Below are 16072 nucleotides of genomic sequence, written 5' to 3' on the forward strand. Positions count from 1 at the left end.
CTAAAAGACACAGAGACACGGATTTAGAATTGGCATCCCTCTGGGGCACAATCCTGCTCCCTCCCTACAAGAAGCTGAGCGACAGCACAGCTCTGGATACTCAAGAGCTTAGAAGGATGGGCACCAGTCTACGGACAAAACAAAAAGTCTCTTAGGTTCATACAGACTGTCACTACTTTGCAGGGGGGATTTAAGTGTGTACTGGACTTTAGGTTTGCACATTTAAAGCGTCTTAAAGCACTCCGGTGCTCTCTTAACTCTCCCCCTTGCCCTGACTTTTTGCAGTTTGAAAAGTGAAGGAAAATGCACTGAGAAACAGGGGATGACCTAATGATTAATGGGAAGACACGTAAACACCTCAAATCAAAATGAATGCTCAATAGACATAGTCTAATCACCGCATAAGCTTTGTGCCAGCAAATACTACGAATGCTTCACAAGCGTTTAAGGAGCCCTTAAAAGGTTACGGCAGCAAGATAAATGATGGGCTGAATGAAAGGGAAGGAGCCACAGCTGAACTCCAGGCCACATGCCTTGGGCTTGGAGATTTCTGAAATATTAAGTGATATATTTTTTAAAACAAACAAACAAGGGGGCCTAAATCTTGATTCCACCCATGATTTGGGAGAACTGTGTGGTTTAAGGAATACAATTGAAATACGTTTCTGTTACCCACAGAGTTGGCCCTAAACCAGTCCACATGAACTTAATGGATTTCTCAAATTCCCAGGGGCCTGGAGATGTAGATTCAAGAGGCACTGCCAGAGCTGAAGCCTAGAGCCTCTCTCTGCACAAACTCAGGACTCCCTCTGTTTAACTGATGGCACTTACCTTCAAAACTGAAGCCTCCTGGCCCTCCAAAGAACGCCTTGAAGATATTATTGGCATCAAAATCTATTTAGGGAAGGTGGAGATGGAAAAAGGAAAAGAAAAGTAAGAGCAGGTGAGAAAAAGTTCCTGATGACCATCTTATGTGTGCACAACTAGTCTATAAAAATATGTTCATAGCATGCTTCCCTTCCCTCTGCGTGGCAGTTTTGTGAGAATCTAAACTTTTTTCCCTTGTCCAAGCCTTTTACAAAAATTGCCAGGTGTCATTTGAGCCAGACCTACTAGGCAGAAGGGACCAACGGATCCTATGTTCAGACTCAAAAATTACTGATGCTTTCAGAAAAACACACACTACAACTATTGCAAAGGTTTTGGTAATATTGTCCCACCTGATCCCAGAGATTACCTTGTGGAAAAAGACGCCAAGAAGAAGAAGAAGAAGAGTTTGGATTTGATATCTCGCCTTTCACTCCCTTTAAGGAGTCTCAAAGCGGCTAACATTCTCCTTTCCCTTCCTTCCCCACAACAAACACTCTGTGAGGTGAGTGGGGCTGAGAGACTTCAAAGAAGTGGGACTGGCCCAAGGTCACCCAGCAGCTGCATGTGGAGGAGCGGGGAAGCGAATCCGGTTCACCAGATTACGAGTCTACCGCTCTTAACCACTACACCACACTGGCCAAGGGGGATGGACTCCTGGGCTCAGCACTCACCTCCCATATTCATGCCGTCCTCCTCCAGATCCTGCCCACTGTCGTAGCGGGCCTTCTTCTTCGGATCAGAGAGGATGGTGAAGGCTTCACCGACCTCTTTGAACTTCTTTTCTTCCTCTTTCTGGATCTCAGCACTTGCACCACTATGCCGATCTGTCAAAGGTTGGGAGAGAAGGAAAGATCTCAGCTGCGTTGAGAAATGAGTGATACATCCCAGGAGCCTAGGTGCGCATATTCTGTGCTAATAATAGATGACGTTCTCTGTCAAGGTAATCCAAATTCTATAGACAAGAGAAGCCCATTTTCTGGCCCTTTGATACATACGCAATTGAAGCAGATTTGCGTGATTGATCATTTATTCTGCCACATGTTTGTCACACAAAAGTATCCTGGTTTTTCCTGTCATGTAAAGGGACAAGGAGACATTCAAGGCATTGAAGTCTGGAAGACACGAATACCACAAACCTATTCATGTAATATATGGGCCAATGAAGCACACTTTGAGTAAATAAGAGGCAGAAAAGGGGCAATGCAAAATCGCAGCTGAAAGCGGTTGGAACTCACAAAGTAAGGCAAAAGTAGTTATTGGTGCATTTTTGGAAGTAAATATGCTTAGGTGAGACCTTTAAATAAAGACCTGATGGGCATACAGAGAGTTTTAGGAATGCAGTCAGTTAAAGAAGGGGGAAAGACCCAAAAGGGGGACATGAGGTATTGTGTTATATGGGAAATGAGGCAATCTTTCTCTTTTCCGCTGCCTGTGCATTAACAAGTGTGCCACTATTCTCCCTGGATTGAATTCTTAAGAATTTCTTATATTTCTAGCCTGCCCTTCTTCAGCGGAGCTCAAAAAGAGCTTTGCAATTTGTGCCCTGCACAAGCTACTGGTTTGATCCAGCAGGGCTTTGTATGTTGTTAATCCAGACACATCCTTACTCGTCCTCTCTTTTTCTTTAATAAGAAGTCTTCTTGATTTTTAGTGTATAAACACAATTACGAAGAGTCCCGCCCCATCCCAACATACCCGCCCCCCCCGGTCAGTCTATTAAGTTTTGCCAAAGTCCCATTGCTCCCTCTCTCTTAGGATGTCATGCCTGCCACCCCAACGTGCTGCAAGCATCTGGTGTGGAAGCTTAATTTTGCAAGGCACACTTCGGCTCCCTTCATAGTATGCCAGCTCCCACGGTCTGGGAACCAGCGGGTTCTGAATGAGGATGCTGAGAGGATCTCACTGTACCTGGGTGATGCATCAGGGCTCGCTTCCGATATGCCTTTTTGATCTCGTCTTCAGACGCGTTCTTGTCCACGCCCAGGATCTTGTAATAGTCTTTTCTCTTGCTTTTCTTCAGCTCCACCTGCGCGTTCTTAAGGAGTTGTTTGTGTTCTAGAAGATAGTACAGAGAAGGGGAAGTCTCAAAAAGCAGCCCTGACCCACCCCAAACACCAGGTTTATAAACGAGAGTTTGCATGCATGGGATGTTCCCCTCTTTGATACAATTTCCTTTGCAAATCACAACACATACAGTTGAAGAAGTCAAGAGTCAGAGGCAAGTCAGGAAAACGGGGGATGGAATTGTGTGTGGACGCTTATCAGGGTGGGCGTACTGGGAATCCACACATGCCTACTAGTCTAAGAAGGAAGAGGGAGAATTAAATGAAACATCAATACTCTTGGCCTGGAAAGAAACCCTCCAAGACCTATTTAAACCAAACAGTCCACCAAGTCACGGGATTTCTCTACCAGTTTAGGAAGGTCTGAGATTTGAATTTTGAATACCCTTGCATTTCGTACCCGCAAGAGATCACGGCGAAGGATGCCAGCTTTCAACATCTTCTGAAAATGGCATGCTGTATTTTTACCTTTTGTTTTCTCCGTCTGGTAAACCTTTTCATAATCCCTCACAGCGTCTTCATATTGCTCTGTGTCCATGTAACTATAAGCAAGGGAAGCACATTTAGTGACATCTTAATGGCAACAGCTTAAGAATGAGGCAAATGAGTCACTCGCCAACCTGTGCCCTTGGGTTTAGGAAACTATTCCTTCCCAGCCCCAAATTTAGAGCTGAAGGAAGCATTCCAAAGTCACCCACTGCCCCTGGCAAGGCAACTCTGATGTGAATAGGAACCAGGAATAAAAATCCAGCACAAAAACGCAATGTAGTATTGTGGTATAGTTGATAAAAGCAGCTGATCAGAACTGAGAACCCCACTCTAAATAGACAGTCAGCCTTGAACCGCACAGATTCCTGTCTGCTGTTCTGTCTCAGCCTACCCTACTTCCCAGGGAAGGCAGAGAGGCATGTACCCAGGTCCTAATCTTCTTGGAGTCAGCAGTGGGATAAAAACGACAACAACGGTGATCTTGAAAGTGAGACCGCAAGTGCTTATACAAGTCAATAAACAACAACGTATTATTATAGTGGTACCTCGGGTTAAGAACTTAATTCGTTCTGGAGGTCCGTTCTTAACCTGAGGTACCACTTTAGCTAATGGGGCTTCCCGCTGCCGCCACGCCACCAGAGCACGATTTCCGTTCTCATCCTGAAGCAAAGTTCTTAACCCGAGGTACTATTTCTGGGTTAGCGGAGTCTGTAACCTGAAGCGCCTGTAACCTGAAGCGCCTGTAACCCGAGGTACCACTGTATTCATATGCCACCTATCTGACTACACCACCACCAACAAAACAACCACCACAATTTATTACTTGCATAAGTAAAGGTAAAGGACCCCTAGATGGTTAAGTCCAGTCAAAGGCGACTATGGGGTTGCGGCACTCATCTCGCTTTGATGCCGAGGGAGCCGGCATTTGTCCACAGACAGCTTTCTGGGTCATGTGGCCATCATGACTAAACAGCTTCTGGTGCAACAGAACACCATGACGGAAGCCAGAGCACACGGAAATGCCGTTTACCTTCCTGCCACAGCCATACCTGTTTATCTACTTGCACTGGAGTACTTTCGAACTGCTAGGTTGGCAGGAGGTGGGACGGAGCAATGGGAGCTCACCCCGTCGCGGGGATCCGAACCGCCGACCTTCTAATCAGGAAGCTGAAGAGGCTCAGTGGTTTAGACCACAGCGCCACCTGCTCCCAACATCTGTATACAATTTATATATAGTTATTCGTATACCACCCATCTGACTGGGTTGCCCTAGTAACTCTGGGCAGCTTCCAACAAATTAAAACGTTAAGCACAGTAAAACATCAAACGTTAAAAACTTCCAGATACAAGGCTAGGCTGCCTTCAGATGCCTTCAAAAAGTTGTATAGTTATTTATCTCCTTGACATCTGATAGTAGGGCGTTCTACAGGGCGGGCGCCATTGCCGAGAAGGCCCTCGGAGCTGGATCTCAGTGTCCGGGCTGAACGATGGGGGTGGAGACACTCCCTCAGGTATACAAGACCAAGGCCATTTAGGGCATTAAAGGTCAGCACCAACACTTTGAATTCTGCTTGGAAACGTACTGGCCTTTGGACATTTCTCCACGTTCCTAGTCACATCAAGCTTGATTTACCTAATCCCATGGTTCCCAACCACACACTCTACAGGAGGGCAATTTGAGAATGCGTTATTAACAGTTAATGGTCTTTTAGGCTTCCTCCATGTGACTAGTTCACTTTTTGAATAATAAGAATTATATGTCACAGGGGAGGGGCACCAGGATTTTAGAGATGCTTAGGTGGGCCATGGCCAAAAAAAGGTTGGGAACCACTGACCTAATCCAATTGGCTATTGTTATCAAGGCAGTGGGAACCAAAAGTGTGATGCTTCCCTTTTACCTAATATGAACACCTGTCTTATGCAAAGACGTGATCACCAGACCACCTCTCGTCCAGCACCATCTGGACAGCAATCCAGCAGGGTTTCAGGGAGAGATGCTTTCTGGCTGTGTTTCACCTGATCTTTTTAAAATGGCGCTACCAGGAATGAGAACTGGAACTGGGCATCACCAACTAGGCATGCCCAGTATTTAATATAAACAAGACACACTCACCACTGTGCTCTCCTCAGGTAGGCTTTGATGTATGTATCGTCCAGTTTGATGGCACTCGTGCAGTCTTCTATTGCTTCATCTAGCTTTCTAAGCTGCAAGACAAGCTGCAAGGTTAGGAAACGGACCCCTCTGCATTATTTTTCATTTTGGTCTCTAAGAGTGGAAGGCAGCAAACAGTTTTCCTCAGCCTGGATCTGCTGTTTGCTTTTTTTTTTTCAAGCCAAGAAACAAAAATGTTTTTAATCACTTTGGTTGCCCAGAAATATGACGGTACCACTCCTCGAAGGATGGAAAGCAAACTAGGAGGTAACAAAATAAAGATGCACACTGTGGTACGACCACACTGAATAGCCCAGAAACATCAGGCTGCTTGATAGATTGGGGATCAATCAATGAACATGTAGATGAAGCATAGGATTAAACAAAGGACCAAAAATTATCCAGGAGGGGAGGCAGGGAGGAGGAGTGGCTGAGCTAGCGTCCATATAACATTTCAGCAATCCACATTACGCTATTCATTTGCTTGGATGCATTTTCACAGGTGCCCACCCTGCAGATCCCTTCTTATGGGGAGAAGTGAACCACTCCATGTTAGTTTATGAGAAACACACCAGAGAGTTTTTAAAGAAGAAGAGGAGTTTGGATTTGATATCCCACCTTTCATTACCTTTAAGGAGTCTCAAAGCGGCTAACATTCTCCTTTCCCTTCCTCCCCCACAACAAACACTCTGTGAGGTGAGTGGGGCTGAGAGACTTCAAAGAAGTGGGACTGGCCCAAGGTCACCCAGCAGCTGCATGTGGAGGAGCGGGGAAGCGAACCCGGTTCCCCAGATTACGAGACTACAGCTCTTAACCACTACACCACACTGGCTCTCAATTTCTAAACAATTTCAGAAGGCAAGAAGCCCAGTACCCAAGAGCTTCCTCAACTTATCAGTGGGTTGAAAGGTTCTCCTTGGCTTCCCAAAAATCACAGTGAACAGTTTCCTCAAGGAACAAGAAAGCCCATTGGTTAGCCCTAGTGGTTCACAACACCACTCTTCGGTTCTTGTGCAATAACCTTCTTTCTGGTTTTGTTTAACTCTCCTTTCCAAAAATCTGTTTTATCTTCTGTTGTTGTTTTTTTTGATGTGTTGGTAAAAAAATATACAAAATCGACATGTTGTGCAACTGCTTTAAACTTCTAAAGTCTCTCCCACCTCGTCTCAACAGCAGAGTCATCATCATAATGCAACCCCAACTGTCCCATTTGCAGTCAGGAACTGGCCAAACCTAGCTTCCTCTAATGGGGCAGGGATGGTGATGGGACAGCCATCATCCGGCAACAAATTGTATAGTCATTGGGCACACTTTGAGCACCTGCCAAGTTGGCTACGCATTAGATGCTTTCAATTGCACTGTTTCACCACTCTGGCGTTTGCTGCCCTGGGCTCTCTTGGGAGGAAGTGAAGGATGGTGTGTGGGGGGGGGGGCATTTAACACAAACCACAGACACCCAGTAGCAAAGAAGAGGTGTGGAGGGAACAGCATTTGTTGGTAGGCTTTGCACAACTCTCTCTATCCTGCCCAAGCTGCTTTCCAACAAAGTTAGCTACTGACTAGATTGTTTAATCCTAGACCTCAGTTTCCCTTTTTTTTTTGAAAATATATATATTAGTGCTTATAGAGAAAAACACAAAATTTAAGATTAAGTATCGTTTCCTTCCCCCCCCCCAAACTAAGACTTTGATCTAAATAAAATAAAATCATAAAGAGAAGGAATAAAGAGAGAGAAATAAAGAAAAATAAATAGAAAAGAGGTTAAAAGAGAGTCAGGGTTTGACTCCCGAAACAGTTCAAAAACCAAGGTGTGGCTTCCGATTGGTTGCAGGAGCTTCCTGCAGTCAAGTGGAAGTTGCATTGGACGTTCGGCTTCTGAAAAATGTTCGCAAACTGGAACACTTACTTCCAGGTTTGTGGCGTTCGGAAGCCAAAACATACGAGTACCAAGGTGTTCGAGAACCAAGGTACGACTGTATCTGATTAAAAAAAAAAAAAGAACCACCACCAAACTTTATTACGTCTCCTTACCTTTGCATTAACCGTCCCGCGGTTACAGAAGAGTTTGGCATTTGTTTTCCTGTTGTTTGGGTCTATTGCAAGGGCCTCTGTGTAAAGGTCGAAGGCGAGCTTGTAGTTCCCTTCCTTGAAGGCCTTGTTGCCATCGTCCTTCTTCGCTTTTAACGCTTTGGCGTTCTAGAAGAGAAGGCATTCATCAGGCACTGAAGAACTGGAGCAGCAAAAAAAACCCCAAACCCGTCACCATCAGGCCTGTCACCTAACTCAAGAAACTGCGGTTGACTAACTGGCATAAATTTGTGAGCGAGAACTAGGCCTGGACTTGGAAATTTCAGGGAAAACATAAAAGAAGCCCAGGGTGGCAGGGGCAAAATGATTCATACTGTTTGGGAGAAGGGAGGGTTGGCGCTTACCACAGTTGCCATTAGAGTTGGATGATATAATGATATATCAACTTGCTTCATTAAAAACAACAAAAAACTTCTATCATAATAAGTATGTCATTTTACAGGTAATCATGTGGCATAAATGAAGGTACCATGTGGACTTTATATTTCTCTCTCTCACACACACACACAAAATAAAATACTGATTTTGACTGTTCTGAAACCAACACTCTCCTTTAAGTCCTTGCCTTCCTTTCTCAGCAATGTATCAATACACCTGAGATTTGTGCATCCCCTAATTTGTGTTGATAAATCTGTTTAGCTCTCAGTCTGCATTGTGTTTTTTTTAAAAAAATAAAAATAATTGAGAGCTATCAACAGTTAAGGCTCCCCAACTGCACAACAGCTGTGAGGCACCCCTTTAAACTGATCTGAAGATTTGAATCTACACTGTTTAACTGGTAAAACATTGCAGGCCTTTTAAAACCCAAGCACAGCAAAGATGATTAGTATGATGCCAACAGCACACAAAATGATTTATATTAAATACACACTGACTTGCTCTGTACTCTGGATCCACTTGCAATTACTTCATAGCTGGGATAGGACTGCCTGCTGACGTTATGTGCCCACAGAATTTGCATTCTTATCAACAGTTAAGTAGCCAAATCATTTGCTACCCAAGGTATTTGTTCATGAGCATTACCATACTAGGGCCAGGACTAGATGTTTGCACAACAACAGGGCATAATGTAGTAATAGGTGCCAAGAAACTCAGCTTCTGACCATTTCCTGGTTGCGAATATATGCTTGAAAGCATATGGAAAATACCTGCTGTAAACTCAAAAGCCAGAGGTGTCCAATTAAGATTCTCAAGGTATGGAGGTCATTGTCCCTGAAAACTCCCCAGGATTTGCAAACATAGAATTATGAAAGATAGTAAAACGTGCAGAATAAATTATGCACCATGAGCAAAAATATGCAAGTTTACTCAGCTTGCTTTGTAACAGTTGCTGCTTACTGCAACCACTACTATAAGATCCACTATCCTGCAATATTACATATGAGCCTGTACTACTCATGAAGTCTAGGATGGCAAAACAAGGCTAATATTCCGGAAATCCTTGTCTTAGACTCTGTGAAAGGATTCTGTGGAACTGTGGATTATTGGACTCTATGAACAGAAAGGTAGAATAGACACTTATACATGTATGGACCTTATGCATGAACTGACTAGAGAATGAACTGATCCACTGGGTCTTCTGCTTTTTTGTTGAACTTTATGAGACTTCCGTTGAAATCTACAATTTGATACAATGAATAGTATACCTTATTTATTCAAAAGTACGGCCGGTTACGTCTTGTGTGTTTATTGACTATGTTTCACGCAACCATAGGTTTGTTGTTGTTTTGCATAATTTATACAGCTTGCAGAATTCAAACGTTCTTGGTGCAGAACTGAAGTTGCCTAGCAGCACGTTTTGGTGTGAAATGCACACAGCCTTGGTGATCTTAAACCCTTCTTTGGCTACCTCAGAAAGGTATCTTCCACCACTCTTGCTCGAGGCTGAAGTTGAGTGAGAAGACGGAAGGTGCCTGAGCCGGCCAAGTCCGCTCCCGCGGCCACGAAGGGCTCCAAGAAGGCCATCACCAAAATGCAGAAGAAGGGCGACAAGAAGCAGAAGAAGAGCCGCAAGGAGAGCTACTCCATCTACGTCTACAAGGTGCTCAAGCAGGTGCACCCAGACATGGGCATCTCGTCCAAGGCCACGAGAAACATGAACTCCTTCATCAACGACATCTTCGAGCGCATCGCGGCCGAGGCTTCCCGCCTGGCGCACTACAACAAGCGCTCCGCCATCACCTCCCGGAAGATCCAGACCGCCGTGCGACTCCTGCTGCCCGGAGAGCTCACCAAGCACGCCATCTCGGAGGGCACCAAGGCTGACACCAAGTACACCAGCTCCAAGTGAGCTGGGCTCCCTTTTTTCGGTTGCCTGGGAAAGTTCTACAGAAACCCAAAGGCTCTTTTAAGAGCCACCCACTTTCTCATCTGAAAAGCACTGTTTCACCTTGTGTTAACTCCCAACTATCCCCCCCCCCCGGGGGTTTCCTTTGGTGTCCTGCTGTCGGGCTTTAGTGGTGGCGCTGTGGGTTAAACCACAGAGCCTAGGACTTGCCGATCAGAAGGTTGGCGGTTCAGATCCCCATGACGGGGTGAGCTCCCTTTGCTCGGTCCCTGCTCCTGCCAACCTAGCAGTTCAAAAGCAAGTCAAAGTGCAAGTAGATAAATAGGTACTGCTCCGGCAGGAAGGTAAACGGCGTTTCCGTGCACTGCTCTGGTTTGCCAGAAGCGGCTTAGTCATGCTGCCCACATGACCTGGAAGCTGTACGCCGGCTCCCTCGGCCAATAAAGCGAGATGAGCGCCGCAATCCCAGAGTCGGCCACGACTGGACCTAATGGTCAGGGGTCCCTTTACCTTTAATACCAAAAATGAGGGGACAGGAAGAGATGGGCAGTATTTAATGTTACCCTTAAATATGGGTCGACCAGTTAACAGGTCTGTAATAATAGTAATAGTAATTCTTTATTATTACAGTCAAAGACCAGTTCATAATAGGTCTGTATTAGTCGGATTCCTTTATTTCAATGGGCCTATTTTAGTCGGGCTTAATGTTATCAGTGAAATAGTAAGTGTGCCTGCCTAAAATAATAGGTATGGAGAGAAAAAAAGAAAAAGGAAAAAAAAGGGGGGGAGGTATCTTCCGACTTCCTCTCTAGAAAGGGAAAAGCAGCGCAATGTTTGCCCTCTTTCCTGAATGCCACCTGCCAAGTGATGCTTGCTGCTGTTCCAAGCACAGGTGAAGGCAGCCCCGCCCCCTCCATCGCCCGCAGGCCTGTCAAAAGCAACAGCCCGCCTGGCTGCTTCCTTTCATACTTACGCGGCAGGCGAGGCAGGCCTTGTCGTGGTCGGGAGCCATTTTGAGTGCCTGGATGAAGAACTGCACAGCCTTCTCAATGCAGTCTTCGTAGTAAAGGCACAGACCTCGGACGTACAGGGCATCAGCGTTTGTGGAGTCTATTCGCAAGATGTCGCTAAGCACAGAGACAAAGGCAGAGTCACAGAACTGTTGATCACCAAAGGAGAGCTGGTCACATCCAGGGTGGATAAAAATCAAAGATTAAAAATAATAATAAATAAATATAAATTGGGTTTTTTAAAATTTAAATTGGATTTTTTTTTATTTAAATGAGATTTTTTAAAATAAAATGCTTTTGGAGGAAAAATCTTTCTAAAGATTGTTGTTGTTTAGTCGTGTCCGACTCTTCGTGACCCCATGGACCAGACCACTAAACTAAACTAAAGATAGTTTCCTTTTTAAGTTACAGATGGGTAGCCGTGTTGGTCTGCCATAGTCAAAATAAAAAAATTCCTTCCTGTAGCACCTTAAAGACCAACTAAGTTAGTTCTTGGTATAAGCTGGTGAGGTTGATGGGCTTCCATTTCATGCGGCTCAATATGGTGCCTTCCATGGTTCCAGTTACAGATGGGTAGCCGTGTTGGTTGAATTTTTCCTTTTTAAGTTACATTATAGTCCAAAGGCTATTCATCAGAAAATAAGGATTTGTTTTAAGTTTTTCATGTGTGCTAAAACTCAGTCTTAGGTGTATGTGAGTTTTTTAAATCATTTAACCACATCAGTTAACCACATCCTTGCATTTTGCCATGAGAGCAAGAAAACACCAAGTCCCATTGTTCCAAGGGAGGGCTTACTTTAATTGCATGAAGAGTGTGTGACAGCAAGGAGCCCCACACACTAGCTTGCCTCAGGCAGTGGGCAGCTGGATTATCTGTGTTTGAACTTCTCCTTTTTAAAGGAATCCATGGGAATGTGGATTCTGAAGTGGATCCACGATCCAGTCCAGGTTCTGCTCTGCCCGGATCGGATCAAGGAACTCCACTTTGGAACCTGAGGTTGACAAATTCCTCCCCCATCCCTACACAGCACAGGGAATTTCCCCACCAAGCCTGTTTCTAGCGGTTGCAGTTCCCACCTGGCCACAGACTGTGCTTCAGGGTAGCGACCCAGCAATGCTAAGCATTCCGCTTTGAGGATTTTGAACCGGTGGCAAGCGGGGGCAAACTCCAGAGCACGATCCATGCAGAAGACAACCTGGAGGGGGGGGGAAAACAGTCAGTGAGAACAAGGAAGCACAGGAGTCAGTTCCATGCCTGTCAGATCCAAGGGTCTGCCCTGCCTCCAAAGAACTCACTTCTCTCCCTGAATTGACAGCGAATTGAACACAACAGGAACTCCCCCCTATCAGTCCTCAGCTGGAACATCGCGGGCTGGAGGGGAAAAAAGCATGAGCCAGAATTCTTGGAGTTTATTAACCTGTTTCATATCATCTTGTTCCAAGAATCGTGGGAAGTAGAGAAAATTGTCCTAAATGGCTTTGAGCTGCTACAACTCCCTGCCTGCCCCTCCCTGAAAGGAGGCCGCCCTAAAGGGGGCCTAATAATAGGCATCTCCCTCAACCTACATTCTAAATTTACCCTAGTACAGGCCTTGCCTCCCTACGCCCTTACCGGGCTGATTACGGGGGGAAAGATCTCGCTCCTAGTTACAAATGTTTACTTGCCTCCTGGGGGTTCTTCCCTCGAACTGGGCTCTAAATGGGGCTCGCTAGAAGAGCATTTGCTCTCATGCTATGTTAAGTTCCCTAACACCCCGGCCATTATAGGTGGCGATTTTAATGCCCGCACAGCAGCGAACTGGGACTCGCTGACCAAAGCCAAATGGTGGGTTACCCCAAACCTTGATAATTACGACCTGGAACATATCATGAGGAGAACTTCTAAAGACCACAGAGCAAATGAGGCTGGGGTACTCCTCTATCAAATGGCCATCCGTTTGAATTTGGTGCCCTTAAATGGCACATGCCTCCCCGATATTCCAGGGGATTTCACTCACCTGAGCGTTAAATCAAACAGCGTCCTCGATTACCTGTTGGTCTCTAGGGATCTACTTAAGTGTATTTCCACTTTTAAGATCGAGAATGTACAATTTAGTGATCATCTTCCCCTTGTAGCTAAGCTTTCCCTGAACTGGCAGCAGGAGGCTCATAGACATGCGACCCAGATGGTAACCAACGAATCTCTCCAAGTAAGAGGAAGCAAATGGTCGGAGACCCAGGCTCAAAGGTACCAGGAATTCTTTCAAAAAGAAATCCTCAGGCCCCATTCCAACATAGGCTCTGCCTCAGACGAGCATAGCATAGTGTTGAAGCGCCTCCACCATCATACGACTGATCTTACGTCCTTCTTTAGGTTACCACCCAAAAATTTAAATCGAATCGAGTATACTCACGGTGCCCCCTGGTATAATTCTCAGTGCAAACAAGCAAGACAGCGCCTCCGTGCTATATATAATATATATAAGATCTCCGATGCATCTACTCTGCCAGCTAGTTATGCCCAAGCCAAGCAAGTCTACAAACGCACGCAGAAAACCGCCAAGCGTGAGTGGCAACATAATCGTTGGCAGGCTTTGATTACTGCTTCAAAACCACACAGATCCAGGGAATTCTGGTCTTTGATTAACAGAAGGGTGAGGAAATACCCAAGGGCAGTCATCTCTGCACCGACATGGGAATTGTTCCTGAAGAAATGCTTCTCACAGGCAGATGCTCCCTCCGACCATCTGATGCATCTGTTTACCCACCTACCTATCTGGCCTCCCACCGATCCTGACGAAATAGCCAAGCTAATAGCTCAGCTGAAACCGGGCAAAGCCCCTGGGCCCGACTTGATCCCTGCTGAAGCCATCAAACTACACCCAAAATGGTGGGCCGGCATCTTGGCCAAAACCTTCGATGCAATCAACACTTCCGGTCTCATCCCCAAAATATGGAAGGAGGCCATTATAGTACCAATCCATAAAAAAGGTTCTCCAACGGAGCCGGAAAACTACCGCAACATCAGCCTCCTTTCGATCATAGGGAAAATTTATGCCAGCTTTTTGCTGACTAAATTATCGCGATGGGTAGATGAGACTAACCAGATCGGCCACGAACAAGCAGGGTTCAGAACTAAACGTTCTACAACAGATCATGCAATAATTCTTTATCATCTGGCACGGAAGTACTCCTCCCCTCCCCGGGGCAACCTCTGTGCTGCCTTCTTAGATCTAAAGGCAGCCTTTGACAGCGTTCCTAGAAATATTCTTTGGGAGAAACTTGCGAAACAGGGCATTGATAGAAGACTCTTATGGCTCATAAGTCAGCTCCACGAAGGTACCTTTGCCAGAGTGAGACTTACTCCTGCGGGCGACCTCACAAATTCGATACCAATAAACAAGGGAGTGCGCCAAGGATGTATATTGGCTCCCTGCCTATTCAACCTTTTCATCAGCGACATGCGAGCACCCCTAGTTAACTCATCTCCAAGTACACACGCGCCTAGACTAGCGGATTACCGCTGCCCACTCCTTTTATATGCGGACGACGCGGTAATTCTATCTTATACACGTGTTGGACTAACCAGAGCTCTGAAGATCTTTGCCACGTATTGCCAACTCAACCAATTAACCATCAACCATGCTAACTCCAAGATTCTGATCTTCTCCAGAAGCCGGAGATTATACAAATGGAAGCTTGGTGGAGCAAAAATAGAGCAAGTCCTAAAATTTCAATATCTAGGAGTTATTTTTCAATACAACTTGGGATGGAAAGCTCAAATTCAACACCTACTTAACAAGGCCAAAACCCTGTCATATGCGCTCCTCCGATTTTTCTTTTCGGATGGAGCTCTGCATGTTCCCTCGGCCCTAAAGGTGTTCAAGGCAAAAGTGGTTGCAGTGCTTGCTTATGCTGCCCCGCTCTGGGCCGTGATGACAGATCTTGCTCCCCTTGAGACTCTGCAAAGCCAATTCCTACGCCGGCTCCTAATGCTCCCCCTGTGCGTAAGCAACGCAGCCATGCGACTAGAATTGAAGATCGCATCCTTAGAAACTTGCCTGTGGAAGCAAGTCTTCAATTACTGGTTATCATTGTGGCATAGATTACCAAACCATTACCTTGCCCAATGCTTATGGCGAGATGAATTCTCCAGCCTTTGGACTAGTAAAATTCATGCCAAACTCCTGAGCTATGGAATCTCTCCCTCAGATTCCCTAAAACTAGATCAAATCACTGCTCAAAGACTGATCCGTCAAAGACTGGATGACATCGACTTGCAGCAAAATTATACGCTGGGGGGAGGTGTTTGTTCGCCCCAGAACATTGGTATCACTTTAACTTATTGCGTTCCATCATACCTCTCCTCCCTTTCGACTGTTGCCCATAGACTGGCCTTCACCAAAGCGAGGTTCAACGTTTTCCCCTCCAATGTCCTGAGACATAGATTCTCAAAGGGCCAAGTCCCCGCCACGTGCGAATGTGATAAGGTGACGCCGGAGTCGCTCCAGCACATTATGTTCACTTGCCCCCTGTTCAATGTGCCACGGGCAAATTTGTTGGGATCAATCATACAGAAACTAGAGGGCTCCCCACCAAAATTCCACCTTGCCCAAATCTTGCAGGATAAGGATTCCCACACGACCCTGAAAGTGGCTAGGTTCCTGGTCGCTGTCCTCTCCCAAAAGCGACGCCAAGGAGCGCTACAAGCTAATTAAGGCGTAGCATGCCTTTCCATCTTATAGTATTTTATTGTTATAGTGGTGTTTTAGCGACTGTTTTTTCTTTTCCCCACGGCACAAGCTGTCACTTATGTGTTGTTTTTACCTGTATGGGCCTATGGCCGTAATAAATATTATCTATCTAATAACCTAGAACAGCCCCCATGTGCTGAGTTCTGGGCAATTTGGAGTAAAAATGAACCAAGTCCTTCGGGTGGAGCAGCAGCCCTGCATGACGCTTGATGGAATGCAGAACACACTAGCTTCTTCTCACTGCAAAGGTAACCCAGATCTGCTCCAAACACACAGAGAAAAAAAATGCTGCTGGTTCCATTTTATGTGCAAAAGAAACACATGGGGTCTGTGGGGTTACTGCCCCGCAGTCTGTCCTCAGAAGTTATTTTCTTCCAGCA

The 16072-nt window shown here is 45.7% G+C and overlaps 2 protein-coding genes and 1 long non-coding RNA gene across 3 annotated transcripts in view; 2 read left to right on the top strand and 1 right to left on the bottom strand.

Annotated features, from left to right (window-relative positions):
* DNAJC7 (DnaJ heat shock protein family (Hsp40) member C7) overlaps nucleotides 1-16072 on the bottom strand; it is a 37808-nt gene that overhangs the window by 3572 nt on the left and 18164 nt on the right. The window contains exons 6-13 of the mRNA XM_083469955.1: nucleotides 12037-12155; nucleotides 10923-11076; nucleotides 7606-7770; nucleotides 5536-5627; nucleotides 3402-3475; nucleotides 2779-2925; nucleotides 1542-1694; nucleotides 832-894 (exon numbers count right to left, since the gene is read on the bottom strand). Of these exons, the coding sequence (XP_083326081.1) occupies nucleotides 832-894; nucleotides 1542-1694; nucleotides 2779-2925; nucleotides 3402-3475; nucleotides 5536-5627; nucleotides 7606-7770; nucleotides 10923-11076; nucleotides 12037-12155 (967 nt within the window). The remainder of the gene's footprint in view (nucleotides 1-831; nucleotides 895-1541; nucleotides 1695-2778; nucleotides 2926-3401; nucleotides 3476-5535; nucleotides 5628-7605; nucleotides 7771-10922; nucleotides 11077-12036; nucleotides 12156-16072) is intronic.
* LOC310690905 lies at nucleotides 9-363 on the top strand. Its single transcript, XR_014518271.1, has 2 exons — nucleotides 9-196; nucleotides 229-363. It is a non-coding gene; the product is annotated as an uncharacterized lncRNA (long non-coding RNA).
* LOC310690814 (histone H2B 5-like) lies at nucleotides 9144-10272 on the top strand. Its single transcript, XM_083470387.1, has one exon. It carries the CDS (start codon nucleotides 9635-9637, stop codon nucleotides 9950-9952), a length of 318 nt encoding a protein of 105 aa, XP_083326513.1. The 5' UTR covers nucleotides 9144-9634; the 3' UTR covers nucleotides 9953-10272.

Source organism: Podarcis liolepis (assembly GCF_965112155.1).
Source record: "Podarcis liolepis genome assembly, chromosome: 13".
In the NCBI taxonomy this organism is placed as follows: Eukaryota; Metazoa; Chordata; class Lepidosauria; order Squamata; family Lacertidae; genus Podarcis; species Podarcis liolepis.